Genomic DNA, 21,904 nt, shown 5'->3' with positions numbered 1-21,904 from the left:
ACTATACCAACAGAGTGTCTGATGACTGGCAGAGCGTACATGTTGATGGCATTGATCCTGTTCTTCCCATTGAGCTGGCCCCTCAGGACCTGACTGATTCTTTGGTGGTTTCTTGGATGTTGCTGTCTTCCTAGCCACGACATCATGGTTCCCATGTGACTGTGGAATACCAAAGTGCTTGTAACTGCTCTGTGTATCTGCTGTGACCCACTAGTATATGTATTTTGACATAATACATGATGCAACAGGAACAATACAAAAACAAGTTGAAAATCCTAAAAAGCAAGAACAGAGCAATGTTTGGGAGGAATATTGTTGACAGAATTCATTATCTGTAGCATCCCAGTAGTATTAGATTTGTAATATACTGAATGTAGTACAGAAGCAGAATGCCCATTAGGACAAAACTTGATAAAAAATATTTACTCTGTTTTTTATTACCATTTTACCTGTATTATCTTAAATTTATTTTACATTGCCTGAGAAACAAATAGAATGAAAAAGGATGTAAATCCATACTAGAAATAGTGCCTGAATGTTATTTCAAAAAATAAATAAATGCTGATCTAGAGATGGATATGGTAAAATTCACTTGAAAACTCAAGATACTGTACGAAAGCAGGAACAGCAACAAAATTTCACACTAGCTTATAACATTTTGGGCAGCTTACACTAGTTGATATTTCAAAGCTGATACTACTTAAGCAGATGTAGATTTTAATAGAGGCTCTAATATTAAACATACTTTATTTATTTGATTTTAATGCTTAAATATCCTTTTGTTAATTATTCAGTGTACTTTATAGAAATTAAAACTCTGGGGTGAGTTCAGACTTCTACTGGATCTGTCAGGGAGAAAGGGAAGAGCTCAGTCATCAGTTCTTGCCAATTTCTGCAAATGAGTGCACTTGTTATGTTGGGCCAAAACAGAATTAGGGAAATGGCAAACTCTCATATAAATTGCAGAGCACTCTCTTGAAGGCATGAGAGATATAGTGCAGGGGAAGAAAGGAACTGTCAAAACTCAGTTCCTCCCTCTTCTGTCAGACAGCATCCACTGCAATCCTGTGACTTGAGCCCTTCCACTCACCCAAAAATTAGCCTGGCTCTTGTTAAACTAATAAGCGAATCTAAATGCATCGGTATTCATTCATTTGTGTATATCCACTCACATGCAACCGAGGAAAAAACATAATGTTGGACTATTGTGAAATGTCGCATTCTTCGGAGGTATAAACAGAAGTGACACTGGAACGCCTTCTATTTCCCTGACGCTCCTTCCCACCCTTCTGCTCACCGACCCCATTTGTGCCTCTCAAAACAATGGAAGCAACGGCACGCAGGGCTGCAGTGTAAACAGCAAAACACCCGTTAGAGACTAAGCAACACAGCCTCCAAGAGAACAGTAACTGAAGAGTATTTCAGAAAACCTGAGCCTCAGAAGTGGGGGGTGGGGTGGGATGGGATGGGCAGAATGATGGGTTGCATAAACTTCCTTACCAAATCATTGCACTCAGTTCAGAAACTTTAATGCATTGATGACGCAGTTCTGGGCATGTTTACTCAGTTAAAAGCTTGGATCCCTGATAAGGGTGTATGGGTTAAATGAATAGAGTGGAATACAGAACTCTCCACGTTTATTCAAAAGTACCTTCTACTGTATACAGTGGGACTTAACATCTTACTCTGTAGGTGAGTCCTAAACCTTATTTAGATAAAATCAGAAGCATTAACCACAAGCATTGCTGTTTCTAATGAATTTAGAGGCCACATTCAGTTTTTATATCTGGTCAAATACAGAAAATTATATTTCCTACATAGTATTTTACTATTATTTTGTATTTGCTACATAGTATTTTATCATTACCTTCATCATAATCACTATTTAAGGTAACTATGGTCACGCTATTGTCTGCCAGTTAGATTAACTTAGTTTCTTCCTGAAGTATAGTAATCCTCTAACCTTATTTTTACAAACTTTTACTTTCATTTTTCAGTATTCTGCTGTATATTGCTAATCTGTTCTGGGCAAACCTCATAAAGCCTCACAATAGATAGCAGGATGCCCAAAGCAAAAGTCCACTCTATGAATGGATGCCAGTTCTTCCAGGTCACGGGTGTCAAACTCGATCGCGTCACGTGACGTATCTATGATGTTTTTTGCCAGGGTGGGCATGGCCTGCGTGTGATGCAGCCGGCCTGCGAGCCATCAGCTTGGCACTCCTGTACCAGGTGATAGAACTGGATTGCGGTTCTTTGGTTTTAAGCAAAAAAGGTTCATTGCTTCAACACCTTTCATATTATTGAAACAATCAAAATTCAGGTGATTGTATTTCTCAATTTCACAGCTTCATTCATTAAGTATTTTGTTTAAGCTTAACAGATAGGATCCACTCAGAGCAGATACTAATGAGTTGTTTTCTCTCATGCAATTCATTATCCCCTACTCCACTCTACCCACCCCAACAAAAATTGTCGTTGATGGGTAGGAGATTGTTGTATTTTTTTTCTGCAACCAGAATGCCAAGTAACAGAAAGAGGTGTTTTTCCTTGTAGAGTTTTGTTAAATGGTAATGCCTTAGATAAATGTAATATACTTCTAAAAATAAACAGTTTTCTTTTAAAAATAATGATCAAATCAATTTCACAAACAGTTGATACGTTTTTTCTTTAGGCAGAAAACAAAGGCCCTCTCATTATTTATCTTAAGACTGTGACAGAGGTCTGTTGAGAAGAACATTGCCTGCTTCAGGAAAAATAATCCTGAGATTTTTGCTCAAGCAGAAAAAAAAGATTATTTTAAAAATTATCCTATGTTCAAAAAAGAGAAAATTTCCCACAATATATAAGAAAAATAGAGACTTTACTTATTATTTAAAGTTACATTTTAAAGGGAGAAAAAGTTCAAGCACTGTTTATACCTTAGCTGTAATATTCAGTTTGATGCTTCCATGAGGTGATTTTACAATTCTGTGATGTTTTCCTCATCCACCATGCCCTTTATTTCATTTAGCTAAATGAGATTTTGAGAGTATGTCATTAAAAAAAGGCCTAGCTGAGAAATGATGCCAAATTTTGGACAACTGTGGGATTCAAGGATGACACCGGTGTGCAATGATGCATAGAAGTGTGGATAACAGGTCTTCTGCTGGAAGACATAATACATAATTATACTTTCTTGATAGTTACTAGCATGTAGTAGAGGCAGCTTGGAATAGAGGTACTGACAGTCAAAAGATAATGGAGGAGAAAATAAACTAAGTTGCACAGAAATCAAACATTTTCAATGGTTTCTCACTTCTGCAGAATAGATAGCATTAGCCCGTTGTATGCATTGTCTGGTATTTAGATCATGGAATTGACAAGTAACCCAGTTTTACTTTTTGTTCAAATAAATTATTCAACAAAAATGAGCAGGAAGTCTGTCTTGATTGTGCACAGTAGCAGCAAAGGTGTCAATGATGAAAAGGGAGTGGCTCCCTAATATTCATTATCCATAGTTTTCTTCTCTCCCTTTTAATAAGTAATAACTTTCAAATGAAAGAGAAAAAAATATAAGAGCCTGACAGGAAGGGTTAAAGAAGTCCTGTTCCATCTTATCTGTGGATGAAGTAAATGGTTGGAAGGTTGTACCCATTCTACAGCATTTTATTCTGAGCAGACCAATGTAAGATGGTGCATTACAGGGGCATAATCAGATGTTATGAAGATATGATTTAAGGATGGGCAGGAGATTGTCCAAAGCAGCCTGATAGGCTGGCTTAATCCTATTTTTAACTTTTAGAAAACTGTGAATTCTAACTGGAAACAAAATCACTACCTTTCCACATATCTGCTATCCATTTTCCAAAAAGACTAGGTGTAATTTATTATCAACTATATTAGTGAAAATGTAAAGACATCTGAGTTGTAGTATTGTTTAATTGAGTTCTATTATTTAGAAATATTTGTTAACCACAGAATATTTTTTGGAAAATGAAAAAACTTGAAAATGTTAACCTTCCCTCAGCTGTTATGAAATGTATTCAATGTTGTTTAATCTTACTAATAATTTCTGAGATATCTAACAGGGATAAATTATAAAATTAGCAATATAAATAATATGGATTATGAGTCCATATTGATTGATTAAAACAATAGAGGTAACTTGAAGATTTAACATGGTTTTTTTTTAATCCCATTTATATCCCGCCCTTCTCCGAAGACTAAGGGTGGCTTACACTCTAAGCACAAATCAATGTGCTTAGCAATAGCCTTCATTCTATGTATATGCCTGCTTATTAGGGCTTTTGCCCCCTCCCCCAAGCAGCATTATTACAAAGTCAGCTTAATAGCCCCCAACAATCTGGGTCCTCATTTTACCTACCTCGGAAGGATGGAAGGCTGAGTCAACCTTGAGCCTGGTGGGATGCGAACCTGCACTAATTGCAGGCAGCTGGTGTTACTTAAGGAGGCATTAGCCCACTGCTCCACCAAGGCTCATGTGAACAGCTTAACATGTGAACAGCTTGAAAATTATTCTACCATGTTTTTATTTTATCTTTTTAATTAAAAACAAGCTTGGTTAGTTCTCATCAGGGATTAGGTGTGAAATGAAAGATCTTGGGTTATACAGTTATACAATTGATCCTGTTGAACTGTATTCAGTTCTTATATCAAAGTAGCTGTGCGTGTAATTTTTCTTTTCCTCTAGCTATTTATTTATTTATTTATTTAGGATAATCTGAACTCAACTGCTCTTTGCATACAACTCAGATGTTACTTCTTATGATTAACAGCTAATATGATCGTCTCAAATTGGTGCTTATTCTAAAGTGAATATAAAACAGCTATAGAGCATTATATTACTTCATTACATAATAAAATTGAATTGTGTTCATGCTGCATTTTTTAATATGCAAAAGTACGATCAATTCTCTAAAAAAAATCCTTACACTGTAAACATTATATTGTACAGTAACATAAGGATATCTTGTTAAATTGCTTTAGCGTTCACTTTCCATTGTGGTACCATGAACTTTTTACCAGTCTCATGTAAATGGATATTCCTTGCAAACAGTATTTTTTCTTATGGTTCATCAGGAGAAGGCCCACCCTCCAACTTATCACAATTCCATTCCAAATTGGAAAGTAAGCAACAATAGTTCCACAAATTTAAATTTCCATGTAGAAAACATTATCAGAGTTAAAGAAGCATAAAAGTGTTGTCTTGTTGTTGTTGTTAGTTGCGAAGTCATGTCCGACCCATCGCAACCCTATGGACAACGTTCCTCCAGGCCACAGGTCGGCAACCTGCGGCTCCGGAGCCGCATGCGGCTCTTTGAGCCGTCTCTTGCGGCTCCCAGCCGCCCGGTGCGCGCGCACCTCTTCCAACGGGCAGTGGTGCGCGCGCACCTCTCCAAATGGAGAGTGGCACCGCCCGTTTGGAGAGGTGCACGCGCACCTCCCCGAATGGGCGGAGGTGCGCGCGCACCTCCCCAAACCTTTGGAGAGGTGCGCGCGTACCTCCGCGCGAATGGGCAGCGGTGCCGCTCTTTCAGGAAGCCCGCCGCGGCCCGTCTGTGAAGCTGCCGAAAGCGGCAGCTTAGCAGACGGGCCGCGGCAGCTTCCGCAAAGAGCGGCGCCCCTGCCCATTCCGAGAGGTGCGCGCGCACCTCTCCGAACGACCGGAGGTGCGCGCGTACCTCCGCGCGAATGGGCAGCGGTGCCGCTCTTTCAGGAAGCCCGCCGCGGCCCGTCTGTGAAGCTGCCGAAAGCGGCAGCTTAGCAGACGGGCCGCGGCAGCTTCCGCAAAGAGCGGCGCCCCTGCCCATTCCGAGAGGTGCGCGCGCACCTCTCCGAACGACCGGAGGTGCGCGCGTACCTCCGCGCGAATGGGCAGCGGTGCCGCTCTTTCAGGAAGCCCGCCGCGGCCCGTCTGTGAAGCTGCCGAAAGCGGCAGCTTAGCAGACGGGCCGCGGCAGCTTCCGCAAAGAGCGGCGCCCCTTCCCATTCCGAGAGGTGCGCGCGCACCTCTCCGAACGACCGGAGGTGCGCGCGCACCTCCCCAAACCTTTGGGGAGGTGCGCGCGTACCTCCGCGCGAACGGGCAGCTTCCTGAAAGAGCGGCGCCGCTGCCCCTTCGCACGGAGGTACGCGCGCACCTCCCCAAAGGTTTGGGGAGGTGCGCGCGCACCTCCGGTCGTTCGGAGAGGTGCGCGCGCACCTCTCGGAATGGGCAGGGGCGCCGCTCTTTGCGGAAGCTGCCGCGGCCCGTCTGCTAAGCTGCCGCTTTCAGCAGCTTCACAGACGGGCCGCGGCGGGCTTCCTGAAAGAGCGGCACCGCTGCCCATTCGCGCGGAGGTACGCGCGCACCTCCGGTCGTTCGGAGAGGTGCGCGCGCACCTCTCGGAATGGGCAGGGGCGCCGCTCTTTGAGGAAGCTGCCACGGCCCGTCTGCAAAGCTGCCGAAAGCGGCAGCTTTGCAGACGGGCCGTCGCCATCGGGCAACCGGGAACCGGTTCCATCTCATTTTTAAAAAAATGGCAGCCGCGTGCGTCCGCGCATGCGCAAAAAACCTTTTTGCGCATGCGCGTGCATGGACACACGCACGCGGCTCCCTCTTTTTTTAATTTGTGATGGAACCGGTTCCCAGTGGCTCTTTTTCTTTTTTAGGTTGCCGACCCCTGCTCCAGGCCTTCCTGTCCTCTACCATCTTCTGGAGTCCATTTAAGCTCACACCTACTGCTTCAGTGACTCCATCCAGCCACCTCATTCTCTGTCGTCCCCTTCTTCTGTTTCCTTCAATCTTTCCCAGCATTAGGCTCTTCTCCAGTGAGTCCTTCCTTCTCATTAGGTGGCCAAAGTATTTGAGTTTTAGCTTCAGGATCTGGCCTTCTAAGGAGCAGTCAGGGTTGATCTCCTCTAGGACTGACCGATTTGATCGCCTTGCAGCCCAAGAGACTCGCAGGAGTCTTCTCCAGCACCACAGTTCAAAGGCCTCAATTCTTTGACGCTCAGCCTTTTTTATGGTCCAACTTTCACTGCCATACATTGCAACTGGAAAGACCATAGCCTTGACTATATACACTTTTGTTGACAGGGTGATGTCTCTGCTTTTTAGTGTGCTGTCTAGATTTGCCATGGCTTTCCTCCCGAGGAGCAAACGTCTTTTAATTTCTTGGCTACAGTCGCCATCTGCAGTGATCGTGGAGCCCAGGAAAATAAAATCTGTCACTACCTCCATTTCTTCCCCATCTATTTGCCAGGAATTGAGAGGGCCGGATGCCATGATCTTGGTTTTCTTAATGTTTAGTTTCAACCCATGTTTTGCACTCTCCTTCTTCACCCACAAGAGGCTGTTTAGTTCCTCTTCACTTTCTGCCATTAGAGTGGTATCATCTGCATATGTTAGGTTGTTGATATTTCTTCCAGCAATCTTAATTCCAACTTTTGATTCATCTAGCCCTGCCTTTCTCATGATGTGCTCTCCATATAAGTTAAATAGGCAGGGCGACAGTATACAGCCTTGCCGGACTCCTTTCCCAATTTTGAACCAATCAGTGGTTCCGTGTCCAGTTCTCACTGTTGCTTCTTGGCCCGCATATAGGTTTCTCAAGAGACAAATAAGATGGTCTGGTGTCTTACATGTACAATTTTCTCTTGTGGCCAAGGGTAAATAATTTGGTGGTATATTTTAATATCTGATGAGAGTATTCTATTTTTTAAATAAAAGTATCACAGCTGACTTTTCAAAGTAGCAGTTTTTAAGGGCCCTTAAAGAAAAAACATTTTATGGTAAAGCCATATAACAACTTTATAAAAGAACATATTTATGAATGTTTAACAATTATGAGCATGAGTTGTATGTAGATCTTGTGATACCTCTGTTCAAGTATATATTTTCAAGTATGTATTAGACAACGGGTGCCCCATTCCCATTGTGGATGGCACATAGGAGATCATAGGTTTGGAAAGAGTGCTTGGGAGTATACAAGAGGTTAAGTTCAGAGGTTAAGTTCACATTAAGTTCAGAGACAGTGTGTGGGATAGTGGTGTGGGGCGGGGAAGGCATGTGTTCATTTCTCCCTGTCCCTCCCTCCCTTCCTTCTTTCCTCCCTTCCTTTATCCCTTCCCTTTTCAGCAGGCAGGTAAGTGGCTGCCGCTGGGTGGCGGAGGGAACAAGGTATTGCATATCTGAGTAGGAAACTGTCATGGAGTTGAAAATGAAGATCACACAACCACAGCATCAGTGCAGCCGCAGCCAGTAGCCCAAAGCAACCAAATTTTATTCCCTTGGGAGCTGAGGTACTTTGATTCATTTCCCCCAGTTAGAGGGCATGACAATAAGAGTTTTAATAATATATAGATAATTAAGAACTCAATATTTCAAGTATTGTTTGCAGGAGGAGGCTTCTCTTCATCTACTCTATTTCAGGGAACCCATCTTTGTTTTCTCCAGTCATTAGGAATGGAATATGTCCTTTTCTGTATTTTAATATAGTTTCACAGGTAACTGTGGACAAGTAAAAATGGATACAAAGTAAAAAAATAATATTTACTAACATTTACTGAAGCATTCATACCTCTTTTGTTATTTGTTCATTTAAATATATACTTTATGGCATATTAGTGCTTTTTTATTCTTTTTAGCTCAAAGGAATTTTGGAAAGAAATTATGCAGGATGACATGTTATTTCAAATACACAGAAGAAAACAAATCCCTAAGCATGTAAATTATGAAAACAATGTCAAAAAGAGCAGATCATACCTTAAGCATCATATTTGTTATCTTTATATCCAGCCTTTTTTTCAAGGAGCTTAAGACGTTTACAGCATTTTCTCTTATAAATTTTCCCTTAGCAATCATATGGGAGAAGTTACTGTCATATAATCAGAAGCAAGTATCCTTGGATAAAGGTGGACTTGAAAGTGGGCTGCCCATTCAAGTTAATTATTAGTTTGTTCTTCTCACCTCTGGAGGTGAGTTGAACAAGTGTGCAGGAATGCAAAAGTGGAAATAATCTCGTCTACCACTGGTGTCCATTCTGGTGATGGAAGTCATTTCTCATTTGGAGACATACGTGTATATATAAAGAAGACAGATGAAAAAGCATCTAAAATTACTAATATTAAAGCATAGTGGCACTGTTGCATTCTTTGTTTTTCCCTTTCCTCTAGAGTATCTGTTTGAACATTTGGAAAATAAGCTAAATATCTGAAGTTAGTCAAAGTCCATGAGGCAAGATCCAGATAATAATGATTTTCAGTCACTTCCGTAGACGAGATTTGATCTGAACCAATGACCTAAAGGTTAAAGGCTTCATATACTATTACCAAACTTCTAAGCAATCAATTCCCAGGATACACTATGTATCTGATATTCTGCAAGGTGGCCCTTATCAGCAAGAAGAGGCACTGATTCACACTAAAAGTGCATTAGTAAAATAACGATTTAAACATGAGAACCTCTGAGCCAAACTCTATTCCTGGCAGCTGAGATTAGTTATACGGTCAGATGAAGTCTCATGAAGCTGATGTGAATGTTTAATATATCAAATTGATTGTGCTAGATATATTGAATGTTGTTTTATTCCTTTTTTATACCATTGCAAAATCTGTTCCAAGTGTCTACAAAAGTATTACCATATTTGTAGTGAAGATAATTCCAAACCTGTATCTAGATATATTTTTTAGGAAAATTGAAAACTTTATATTAATATCAAACTTGAATGAGGTAATTGAAGTGCTTCCTGAAATAGTTAACAAATTTACTTCAAGTAAACATCTCATTTCTGAATCTGTCAAGAGCAAGCTACTTTCCAGGATTCATAATATGGAAATAAGGAACCATACAAAGGTTGAGATAGACAAAAGTAGAAATTAATCAAACAAAGATTGAGAAGAATGTGACGTGATTTCTGTTGGCTCAAAGATGATGGGTTGTCTTTGGCTTTTTCGTAAACAATTGGAATTGCTACACTGACATGAAAGAACAACATTTCTATAGATTTTATTAACACCATTTTTAAGGAAGAAGGAGAGATATAATTGAATTTAGTTTTAAACTTATAATTGCACATCTTTTTAATCATCTGCCCGTATGTGAATCAAGGGTTGCATTATATAACTTCCTTATTCCAATGGCAGCAGGTGTTAATCTGCTTTGCAAATGAAATAACAATTGTTTCATAAGCGTTTTAGAGTCACTCCCATTTTACGTACAGCAGAATTTTCTTCTCAAATACTTGTTACAGAAATGAAAAATTATGGATACCAAATAAAATAATTAATACCTGGATAATTATTCAAAAAGAAATAGCAGAATACATACATTTTCCATCACAGCACTTAACTGTTTTAACTTTTGTATTTCAGTTTTTTAATTACCCTGTAAACCGCCCTGAGTCCTTCGGGAAAGGGCGGTATAGAAATGTAATAAAATAAATAAATAAATAAATAAATAAATAAATAAATAAATAAATAAATTTATATTACTATATGTCACTTCAATTAAACAAGAGAAAAACAAATTATCTTCAGTAAGATTGATTCCCTTGCCTTGTCAAACTCAAAAACTAAAGTTGTTGATTTTTAGTCCTAAACCCATTTTCTTTACCCGTACCTTCACTCTTGGATAGATAAAGACCTTCTTTCATCCTTAGAAAGCCAGAAGATATATAATACTATAGAAAGTAAACAAAGTGTTGAAAATAATATGATGCCATCCAAAACTTAGTACAGTCTGTACAAAAACTACAGTTTATTAAATAACTATTTATTTAGTTCAAATTATGTGTTAAATCTTTTCCTTGTTTCACTAAAAATTTTAATTCTAGATAATTCAGAATGATTTGTTACTTGATTTAATATTATGAAATTTTCTATGAAAGATATTTTCCCCTTATTTCAATACATATTTTATTGGTTAATGTCATTATATTACATTGGTAAACAGAAATGGTACAGAAGGAACTTATAATCATTTTGTTTGAGGCATCAATATACCGTATATACTTGAGTATAAGCCGAATTTTTCAGCCCACTTTTTGGGCTGAAAAATTCCACTTCGGCTTATACTCCAGTCAACAAAAAAACTTACCGAGGACTTGTGCGCGGCCGAGGCTTTGGTGCTTCCGGGATCGCGCGCACCTCTCCCAAGCCACCGCCATCCGGAGACCTGCCGAAGTTTGGGGAGGTGCGCGCGCACCTCCCCAAACCTCCCCAAACGTCGGCAGGTCTCCGGACCTCCGCGCCTTGCCTGCCTGCTTCTTTCCGCAGCGGAAAGAAGCAGGCAGGCAGGGCGCGGAGGAACGGAGACCTGCCGACGTTTGGGGAGGTTTGGGCGCCTCCCCAAACCTCGGCAGGTCTCCGTTCCTCCGCGCAGACCTGCCGACGTTTGGGGAGGTTTGGGCGCCTCCCCAAACCTCCCCAAACCTCGGCAGGTCTCCGTTCCTCCTGCCGACCTTTGGGGAGGTTTGGGCGCCCCCCCAAACCTCCCCAAACCTCGGCAGGTCTCCGTTCCTCCTGCCGACCTTTGGGGAGGTTTGGGCGCCTCCCCAAACCTCGGCAGGTCTCCGTTCCTCCTGCCGACCTTTGGGGAGGTTTGGGCGCCTCCCCAAACCTCCCCAAACCTCGGCAGGTCTCCGTTCCTCCGCGCAGACCTGCCGACGTTTGGGGAGGTTTGGGCGCCTCCCCAAACCTCCCCAAACCTCGGCAGGTCTCCGTTCCTGTTTGGGGAGGTTTGGGCGCCTCCCCAAACCTCCCCAAACCTCGGCAGGTCTCCGTTCCTCCGCGCAGACCTGCCGACGTTTGGGGAGGTTTGGGCGCCTCCCCAAACCTCGGCAGGTCTCCGTTCCTGTTTGGGGAGGTTTGGGCGCCTCCCCAAACCTCTCCAAACCTCGGCAGGTCTCCGTTCCTCCTGCCGACCTTTGGGGAGGTTTGGGCGCCTCCCCAAACCTCCCCAAACCTCGGCAGGTCTCCGTTCCTCCTGCCGACCTTTGGGGAGGTTTGGGCGCCTCCCCAAACCTCCCCAAACCTCGGCAGGTCTCCGTTCCTCCGCGCAGACCTGCCGACCTTTGGGGAGGTTTGGGCGCCTCCCCAAACCTCGGCAGGTCTCCGTTCCTCCGCGCAGACCTGCCGACGTTTGGGGAGGCGCCCAAACCTCCCCAAAGGTCGGCAGGAGGAACGGAGACCTGCCGAGGTTTGGGGAGGTTTGGGGAGGCGCCCAAACCTCCCCAAAGGTCGGCAGGAGGAACGGAGACCTGCCGAGGTTTGGGGAGGTTTGGGGAGGCGCCCAAACCTCCCCAAAGGTCGGCAGGAGGAACGGAGACCTGCCGAGGTTTGGGGAGGCGCCCAAACCTCCCCAAAGGTCGGCAGGTCTGCGCGGAGGAACGGAGACCTGCAGAGGTTTGGGGAGGTTTGGGGAGGCGCCCAAACCTCCCCAAAGGTCGGCAGGAGGAACGGAGACCTGCCGAGGTTTGGGGAGGCGCCCAAACCTCCCCAAAGGTCGGCAGGAGGAACGGAGACCTGCCGAGGTTTGGGGAGGTTTGGGGAGGCGCCCAAACCTCCCCAAAGGTCGGCAGGAGGAACGGAGACCTGCCGAGGTTTGGGGAGGTTTGGGGAGGCGCCCAAACCTCCCCAAAGGTCGGCAGGAGGAACGGAGACCTGCCGAGGTTTGGGGAGGCGCCCAAACCTCCCCAAAGGTCGGCAGGTCTGCGCGGAGGAACGGAGACCTGCCGAGGTTTGGGGAGGCGCCCAAACCTCCCCAAAGGTCGGCAGGAGGAACGGAGACCTGCCGAGGTTTGGGGAGGTTTGGGGAGGTGCCCAAACCTCCCCAAAGGTCGGCAGGAGGAACGGAGACCTGCCGAGGTTTGGGGAGGCGCCCAAACCTCCCCAAAGGTCGGCAGGTCTGCGCGGAGGAACGGAGACCTGCAGAGGTTTGGGGAGGTTTGGGGAGGCGCCCAAACCTCCCCAAAGGTCGGCAGGAGGAACGGAGACCTGCCGAGGTTTGGGGAGGTTTGGGGAGGCGCCCAAACCTCCCCAAAGGTCGGCAGGAGGAACGGAGACCTGCCGACGTTTGGGGAGGTTTGGGGAGGTGCGCGCGATCCTGGAAGCACCGAAGCCTCGGCCGCGCGCAAGTCCTCGGTAAGCTCCGGGCGGTCACTTGCTTCGCGTCTCCTGAGGGAAGGGGGGGCGACTGGAGCGGGCGTGTTTCCTCGCCTGCTGGGCGCCGCGATTTGCCCGGGGAACGCGCGGGCCCCGAATGGCAGCGTGGAGCGAGGAACCGGACAGCCAGGGCTTCCCCGAGAGCCGCGGCCACACAGGGTATTCCTGTGTATTCAGGCTTGCAAAATGGCGGATCGAGCCTCTGCTGGCGGCAGAGGCTTGCAGAACGGCGGATCGGCTTATACTCGAGTCAATAACTTTTTTCAGTTTTTGGGGGTGAAATTGGGGGTCTCGGCTTATACTCGAGTCGGCTTATACTCAAGTATATACGGTAATTGCTAACCCTGAATCAGACATTGTTTTTTTCTTTCCAGAGTAGACATGAACCTCTCACTTTTGTGAAATTCTACTCTTAAATTCTATCAGCAGGGAGCATTGATTTCATCCTACAGATCTCATAATTTTTAAAAAAAATCTTTCCTACATGTATTGTATAATCTTAAATCAGGTTATGTATCGTGAAGCCAATAATTTTTATTGGATTTAACATGTATCAATGAAACTCTGGGACAAACAAACTCTTTCAGCCCAACTTACCTCAAAGTCTTTATTATTGGGAGTGAAGAGGGGGAATTGCTGCATATGCCATTTTGAGTTCCTACATACTGTAAAAGGCAACAGACAAACAAAACATATAAAACATAAATAAATTATAAGGACACATTTTTCTCACTTGACAATATTGGACTTAGGGAAATTACTTTTGAAGCAAGTGGTCCTGGACACTCCTAAACATTCATATTATGAATGATTAATTAGTGTAAACTCTTTATTAGGTTCCTTTCTAGGCTAGGGCAAGGTATGTTTAAAATAAAGCTATGTATACAATTGGGAATGAGTGAAAAAATATTGTTTCTTCAACAGCTCACTATTCTGCAGAAAAGGCCATAGGAAGAAGCAAGATCCAAATCATAAATTTAGCTGTACAAATGTTAGGACTTTGGAACAGCATCAAAACCATCCTTGGTCCTAATGCAACAAAAGCTTTACAGCTTCCATGCAGCATAATATGGACTGAAGTCATGCTAAGATTTTGAGAGACACAGTGTGAAGTAGTGCAAGATAGACCCATAGGGGAGATCATTTACATGTCGTTCTGATCTATTCAGTTTCAAAATGATTGATGAAATCAATTTGCAAGATTGAACTGCCAATAGTTCAGCTAACTGTATGATTCAATTTATAAATTAAACTTTTAATTATTCTTTTTAAAAAATGATGTGAATTCAGAGGGCAGAGTATTTCACAGTTTATTTGTCCTATAGATTCTGTCTCCAGGCCAATCTGCAAAAGTTTTTCCTAAATCAAAAAATCTGTAAAATAAAATGGTATATACTGTGGGATGATAATGATCCAACTACATAGAAGCATTTTCCATTTAAAGCATCTTCTGTTAAAAAAATGTTTCAAGGTTATCAGTAAAGATCAATAATTGCAGTTCCTGGATCAGTTAGAACTGCAGTACATTAGGACCTTTCCCAGATGGAAACATATGTTATTGTCGTAATAATCTTTACTGTTCGTGTATATGTGTAATTTTTTAAAATTGAGCTAGAGTATAATATAATCAATTTAGGATACTTGAATTTAAATAGGTTGGACATGCTTCAATGTACTGTTCTTTGCATTGCTCCTTAAGGAGAAATGCTTTCCTTTGCATGAATAGGGGTGTTCCATTGCACACAACTCTACTAAAAGCAGTATTTTAATAAAATCTCTTGCTCTCATATACTGTATGCAAATAAATCTTTAATAGAGATTAGAGCCACACTGAATAAACTTTTTAATAGGGTAGTTTCAGCCAATAAATGAACTTGAGTTTCTGATGGCTGACCTCACTCTCACGCTGGAACCTAGCCTGATAGCTGAAACACAGAACTGGAATAATTGTGCAATGCAAAAACAAACACTGCTCCAATATACTAGTTCAGTTTTAAGAAAGTATAATTTGGATTTAAAAAATAATAATAATTAGTAAATATAGGTAGTTTAAGATACATGGTTGGTACTAGATGGGTCAAGAATTGGGGTTCAATTATGAGAATTGCCTTACAGAGTTTACATTGACTATACTTCATTTAATATTAGCTAAAAATGGCATCAATATAAGGCATAAGAAATACATTATGACTTTGTTTATAGACTAAAAGACTAAATAGCAAAAGACTAAATGTTTTATTACTGAATACCTGATCTTCAACTTGCTGCTCTACTGCAATATTTTTTTTCTTTGATATACTTTGTATATTATCTATATTCCCAGGTGATCCTAAATCAGCCATTTCATTTGCTTACAAAAAGAAAGTAACAGGCTTGTTCTTGGACTGCCAGTAGCTTATTGATCTATTCATTTCTTCCTGGCACTAATACTGAAAATGACAAATGAATATAGTTGCCTTTATTATATGGATAGCACACCCCATTTAACAATGGATATAGCAAAAGTGTGTTTATCTCTAAATTCCCTAATATGTTAAGAGTTATCATATATGATCACACAAGATTAAAAAGAGCAAACTATATGAGAAAATCGGGGTTGTACATTATTACTAAACCTTTTTCTAAAATAACTGATAAAAAGTCTCCTAGCAAACAGGTAAAATTGGCATTGTACAGTCCTGTTGTGTTTTTAATATAATGTGCAGATTCATTGCCTAGTGCTTAATTTTATGTACCTTTTGCAACTCTTCTCAGAGCAGATGTAGCCAATATCTGATTGACTCTGGTCTGAGGGTATAGTGTAATTTCCGTTCTTCTTACTTTTATAAGAGAATAATTTTAGTTTAAAAAGATCCATTTGTTTTATATGAAAAAGGTGATGTTATTTTTCTACCATGTTTTATTAGCATCTGTTATGTATATTTCTATGTGGAGTGTGAGAGGGAGAAATAATTTTCTCTGTCCTCAAGGTGAATTTGTATGTAAACTGTTACTTTGTCAAATGTTTGTCTTGCTATGTAGACAGAGAAAAATTTGACTCAAAATGGAGGATACTGTTCTTCCTCAAGCCAAAGAACCACTGAACCTGCACAGTGCTTTTGGAAACCACTGAAACAGGTCGCACAGTATACTAAAAATGCACACACATCTTCACGATGCTCATGGAGACATTGTGTAGCTTTAGTGATTTTCCAGTTTGCTGGGGAAAACCACTGTTCACCATTTTGACTGGATCTCATTGCCAGTCAGTCAGGGAGTCAAGCTATTCTCCATAGCACCTGAAAGCAGGACAAGAAGCAACGGATGGAAACTAGTCAAGGAGAGAAGCAACCTAGAAGGAGAAACTTCCTGACAGTTAGAACAACTAACCAGTGGAACAACCTGCCTCCAGAGGTGGTGAATGCTCCAACACTGGAAGTTTTTAAGAAGAGACTGGCCAGCCACTTGTCTGAAATGGTATAGGGTTTCCTGCCTGAGCAGGGGGTTGGACTAGATGACCTCCAAGGTCCCTTCCAACTACTACTACTACTACTTATTATTATGATTATTATGATTATTATGATTATTATGATTATTATGATTATTATGATTATTATGATTATTATGATTATCTGCAGGTAGCCTGTTCATAATTTGGAGTTGTTTGTAAGTCAGAGGTTTAAATGTTCCCAATACAAAAGCCTATTAAAAGAGACAATACATTTCTTTATGTTAATTGGATAATAGAAGTCACTTTCATGCCACTGAAATAGCTGATATATGTTTCAATCTGTATAAACATTTGATAGACCAGTATTTCTGATTCAGTCCAATACAGAAGGTATTAATTTATATAAAATACAGTACCTAATTCTCTTGTCATAAGTTCATTGGCCTCAGTGTGGTACCTTTGTGAATATATATGGACTGGTTTAGAATGTGAGTTTTTCAAACCAGTAATGTAAAAGAAACAATAGCAACATTTCAATATTTTGCAAGGATAGTTAATTAAAACCTGATTCTACTCATTTGAAAGGGTGCCACCGAGAGAAACTAGCTAAGCTTGAGAACCTTGAATTGATATTTTTGTCTTATACACAAAATGTTCCAATGATCTTAGAAAGGTTTAACCTATCAGTTTTATCCAAGATTTCATCTGGAAATTCATGTGTAATAAGAGTTCTTGAAAGATAAATATTTAGGTTCCTTGGCAAAGATGTCCTTAAAAAATAATTGCTAAAGAATGGAAATGTAAATTACTCTGAAAATTTCAAACATACTTTACACATACAGATTCCAGAATCAGCTACTTAAAATGTAAATGGTGTTTTGCAAATTGAGTCCTGGTTGTCTGAGCTGAATCATTAAAGCTATGATTTATCCCAAAATTGACTTTACTATTGCATTTAATTATAATAGAGGATTAAGCCCAAAAGTATTTGACAATCTATTTCTTTTCTTACTATGAAAGTAATTGACCATTTATAGTATGGTTAACTATTTTTTTTAAAAGATTGTGTTTCTAATTTTTATTCTCCTACCCTTAAATTGTTACAGAAATTGAAGCAACCTGAGGAAATGAAAGAAGAATCTCAAAAAAAATGATATCTAAAGTTTGACTTGAACACTCATTAAATTTAATAGCAACAGATGCATTTTGTTGGGGGGGAAAGAACAGTGCAAACAAGTTTGAAGGGCAAGAAGAAAATGGGAAGAATGAAGAAATGTCTCTAAATAGTTCTTGAGATAGAGAACACATAGAACCTTTGAGAGATTCTTTGTATGGCAGCTTCTCATCCAATGCAAGATCATACATGGCTTAAAGATACTCTACAGTGATGAAGCACTTAACAGAAGAACTAAACAAGATCAGTAAATATATTGAGTTGCTAAGACTCACCATAGCATATCCTGATACGATCATACAATAAAGAGAGGAGACTGCATCCTTGTGAAAAGAAAGAAAACACAATACCTATAAAAACAGTTATAACTTTTAAAGTCTTAATTTGCACTTTCATGAATTATTGTACAGAAGTTGTAAAAATGTTCTTTGACAAAGAAAATTATATTTGTAGAAAAACGTGATAGCAATAAATACTAATTTGTGCCATGTTTCTGAAATGGCACATTACTAACTTTAAATACTGGTCTTAATATTAACAAAATTAGTGATCACATTTATAAAGTAAAGTTTTATAAACATTCTAGTCTTAAAATCTTATGCAGCTAAATTGCTTTGTTTGCCAAAATTGAACTTGCCAAATTACATTAAAACGACTTGGATTACATTATACAACATAAAAATGCTGTTTTTAAACCAAGGTTTAAAACATTTAAAACAGTTCAAACATTTCCAAAAGATACTCCATATGTAGTCTTCTGTGTTATATCTTGTGCTGATTTAACATGTCTTCAGATTTTATCTTAATGTTATTTCAGAATCATGGAGAAAAGGCCATTTAGATTTGTAATTTACATGTTAAATTTTTGTAACAAGGAAAAAATGGTGCTAGCAAAGAAATTTGTGGGTTTTTTCCTACAAAGACTGTTTATATGTGAGGGAAAATGTCTATTTCAAAGGTGGAGTGTTATTTTTTCTAGATGTGAAGTATTTATAACAACTTTTGTACAGCAATCTGTAATCTAGCTACATTTGTGATACCTAGTCATTTTACTATGTTTATAGCAAATTCCTATTCATTTTTCCTCAGAGTATGATGTACTATCAGTGTTATTAATACTTTTGTGCAATGTTACTTTTTATGTTGTTTTAAATACAATGTACTGTCAGGGTGGGATTTCATTCTCTCAGACTTTTATAAAATTTATTTTGGAATTTATTTCTGAATAAAAGTCATATCACATCTAGATATTCTAATATATATGATAAATAGTTATTTCAACAAAGATTAATCAAAAGGAATGGGCTAATTAAAAAACAGCCTAGAAATGAACTAAAAATATTTTTTTGTTTGCATAACATATACCGGTAGGAAAGCGAAAAAACAGCCAGATGAAAAGTAATGGTGATAATTCTCCAGCCATTTCCATTCTCCAACCACACAGATTCATATGCTCGAGGACAAAGGAATATGCAGATAGTTTGGTGAATTTGCTAAATGGGAACATTTGATGCTAAATTCAAAGCTCTTTAGCATCTGCATCTTTTTTTGGGGAAAAATGGTCAGTGTTGAAAACAAAAATCTCTCAAAGACGAGGTAGGCAAAGCCCATCAGCTTTGGAATACTAGTTGTAATGCATATTTTAAAAACATACACTCTTGTGCAAAATGAACTGTAGGGTCAAGCCAAGTCAAGCACTTATGATCATCTGTGCAGAAATTCCATATTTTCTTAAGGATTTTGTTATATAAAAAGAGAGAAGAACCAGTGAGAAAAAACAAGGTTTTAACAAAAAAGTGTCTAGGTGCCCATAAAATCAAGAACTGAGGCACAGTAAAAGCCTTCTCTGGGAACTCCCTAGAGAAATCTGTTTTTTTACCCTGATACCACATTTCATGGGTGCTTTTAGTGAACAACTCCCAACCCTGGTACATCTGTTCTCTTTCTCATTCCTTCCCACTGCATATTCCCAGGAAAACACAAGGGGGTTGGAGAAAAATGACTTAGAACAATTATAAAATTCTGCTTCCATGCAGGTCCTGTGTTATGGGACTGCACCATTTGTTTGTGTTACCTTCCATTTACAAATTTTACAAATTATTCTACCATTTCCTTGTTGTTTTGCCAAAAACATTGACTAAAGAGAAAAAGATAGCACTCCTGCAGATTACCTTTCGTGATAATACTAAATTTACTCTGAAAGCATCTAGTGTGACTTCACAATAAAACCTCGCCTTGAAGCTTTCAATGCAAAAGATGGGGTCCAAATGAAAAAAAAATGGGAGTCATGTTAAGATTATGAGACTAGCATACCGCATGATAAAACCTTCCCCCATTTTGCAGTTTGCATCAGCACCAAAACAGTTTCCTATGCTAGCCTATGTTTTACGCAGTTTTGATAATTCCTTGTTTCAAAAAATAACCACTTTTCTTTCTTAACATTAAGTTATGATGTGTAAGCTTTATTCCACTTCCCTTCCTTTCCTGATTTATGTAATCAATTCAGCTTTGAGCAATCATTGGCATATTCCTGGTGGATGTATACCCTAGATGTCTGTGTCCTAGGAAGCACAAGGTGAAATACACACCGATGCTTATTTGGCTGTGTTCAAAATATGCCCTCCTTCCCCAAAACAGACACTTAATTAGCCAACTCAGGCCAACACTGGCAACCAAACGTCTGTAGCCACTGGATAGACCAAGAGCTGAATTAAAGGTCACTGATGCAACAAGTGACCTCAGACCCACGAAAACACATTGTAATTCCACATCATCTTATTGATCATTACTTTCATCTCAGATGAATGGTTCACAAGTTGCATAAAGCTATGGAAATACATACGTAACAATGGCTGGGCTCAACCTATAGGCTAACTCATTTGACAAGGCTACGTGAGAAGTATAAACCCCCAACTCTGGCGATGAATATCTCGATAGCTTGTCATGATGACCTGACAAATACCAGGCAATTTTTAACTGACTTCGTTTTCAGACAACGGAGGAAAAAATTATGAGGATTCGTTCTTCCGTGCTCGCCTTTTCCACTGCAAGGCCAGACCGGAGACTCCCGAGTTATGGCCACCGGATGAAAACCGCCTCTTCTACAAACCGATGTCCTTTGCGGCCAGTGAAATTTAGTAAAGGAGGCGAGGTATAATAAATAGCCTCCAGCTATGAGTGCGTTAGTTTAGGGAAGCCCGGGTAAAGGGCTGTTTGGCTGCTAAATCATTGCCTCGCTCGCTCATTTCCTCAACCCGGAAGAGACTAAGCGGCCACGAGCATTTTCCAGTTCCCAAAAGGCGACTAAATGGCCGGGAAAGTTAAAGACAGCGCGACTTGGCGAGGGGCGCATTTTTCCCCCCTCCTCTTGCCTTCCCATTTACACCCTAAGGAACCTGCCCGGCTGAAAAGAAAGGCGCGAATGGACGCCCGGACACTTCCAACGAGCTCTTTATTCGCGCATTTGAGTACCTTGCTCGGGTCTCGCACGCCCTTTCGCTTCATTTTTCCCGTCGAGCTAGTCTTGAAATGTGTTTAAAAGTGCCCCATTTCTCCCGCCTAGACGATCGCGAAAACTGTCCCTTTGAAATCTTATTGCTCGGAGGGTGCTCAGAGTGTAACCTACACAGTAACATTGGACTGCTATTAAACTTGAGTAAAAAAAGGGGGGGAGACCTTGCTACACCTCTCCTATACATCAAACCGGCCCCCCCTCCCAATTCTTCTCCCTCGATCTGACACAAAGAAGTTTGCGCCCGTCCCCTTTAGTTGCGTCGCCACGAAGGCGCAACCGGGCGCCCTTTTTCGCTCTCTGTAACCTGGAACGCCTTCAGCGCGCGCCCCGTCCTCTGCCGGAGAGAGGCGCGCATTTGGCAGCTCGGCGCTCAGAAGCGAGGCTTCTTCTCCCCCCCCCCCCGCCTTGCCCTTAGCTGTGTGACTGAGCGCTTTTTAAAGAGGAGGGCCGCCACTTTCTCCCAGGGCTTTCCGCTCCGACACGAATTAGAAAGTAAGCGGGGCACAAACGCCCGGGCGGAGCCGAGATTTTCCGGAGAGCCGGAGGAGCGAGCGGCTCGCTTTAACTGTATGAGAGACCCAATGAGGCGCGTTGCGCCGGTTGCGCCCTGCGCGCTATCGCTGCCGAGCTCAAGTAATTC

The 21,904-nt window shown here is 41.3% G+C and overlaps 1 protein-coding gene across 1 annotated transcript in view; it reads left to right on the top strand.

Annotated features, from left to right (window-relative positions):
* The window catches only part of NCKAP5 (NCK associated protein 5), a 643,822-nt gene extending 625,492 nt beyond the window's left edge, over positions 1-18,330 (top strand). The window contains exon 17 of the mRNA XM_081341973.1: positions 17,683-18,330. Within this exon, the coding sequence (XP_081198099.1) occupies positions 17,683-17,699 (17 nt within the window). The 3' untranslated portion in view covers positions 17,700-18,330. The remainder of the gene's footprint in view (positions 1-17,682) is intronic.
* The last annotated feature ends 3,574 nt before the right edge of the window (positions 18,331-21,904 follow it).

This window comes from Vipera berus (genome assembly GCF_964194415.1).
Source record: "Vipera berus genome assembly, chromosome: 1".
NCBI lineage: Eukaryota > Metazoa > Chordata > Lepidosauria > Squamata > Viperidae > Vipera > Vipera berus.
The sequence above is the reverse complement of the archived record's forward strand: the minus strand, read 5'-3'. Positions and strand labels throughout refer to the sequence as shown.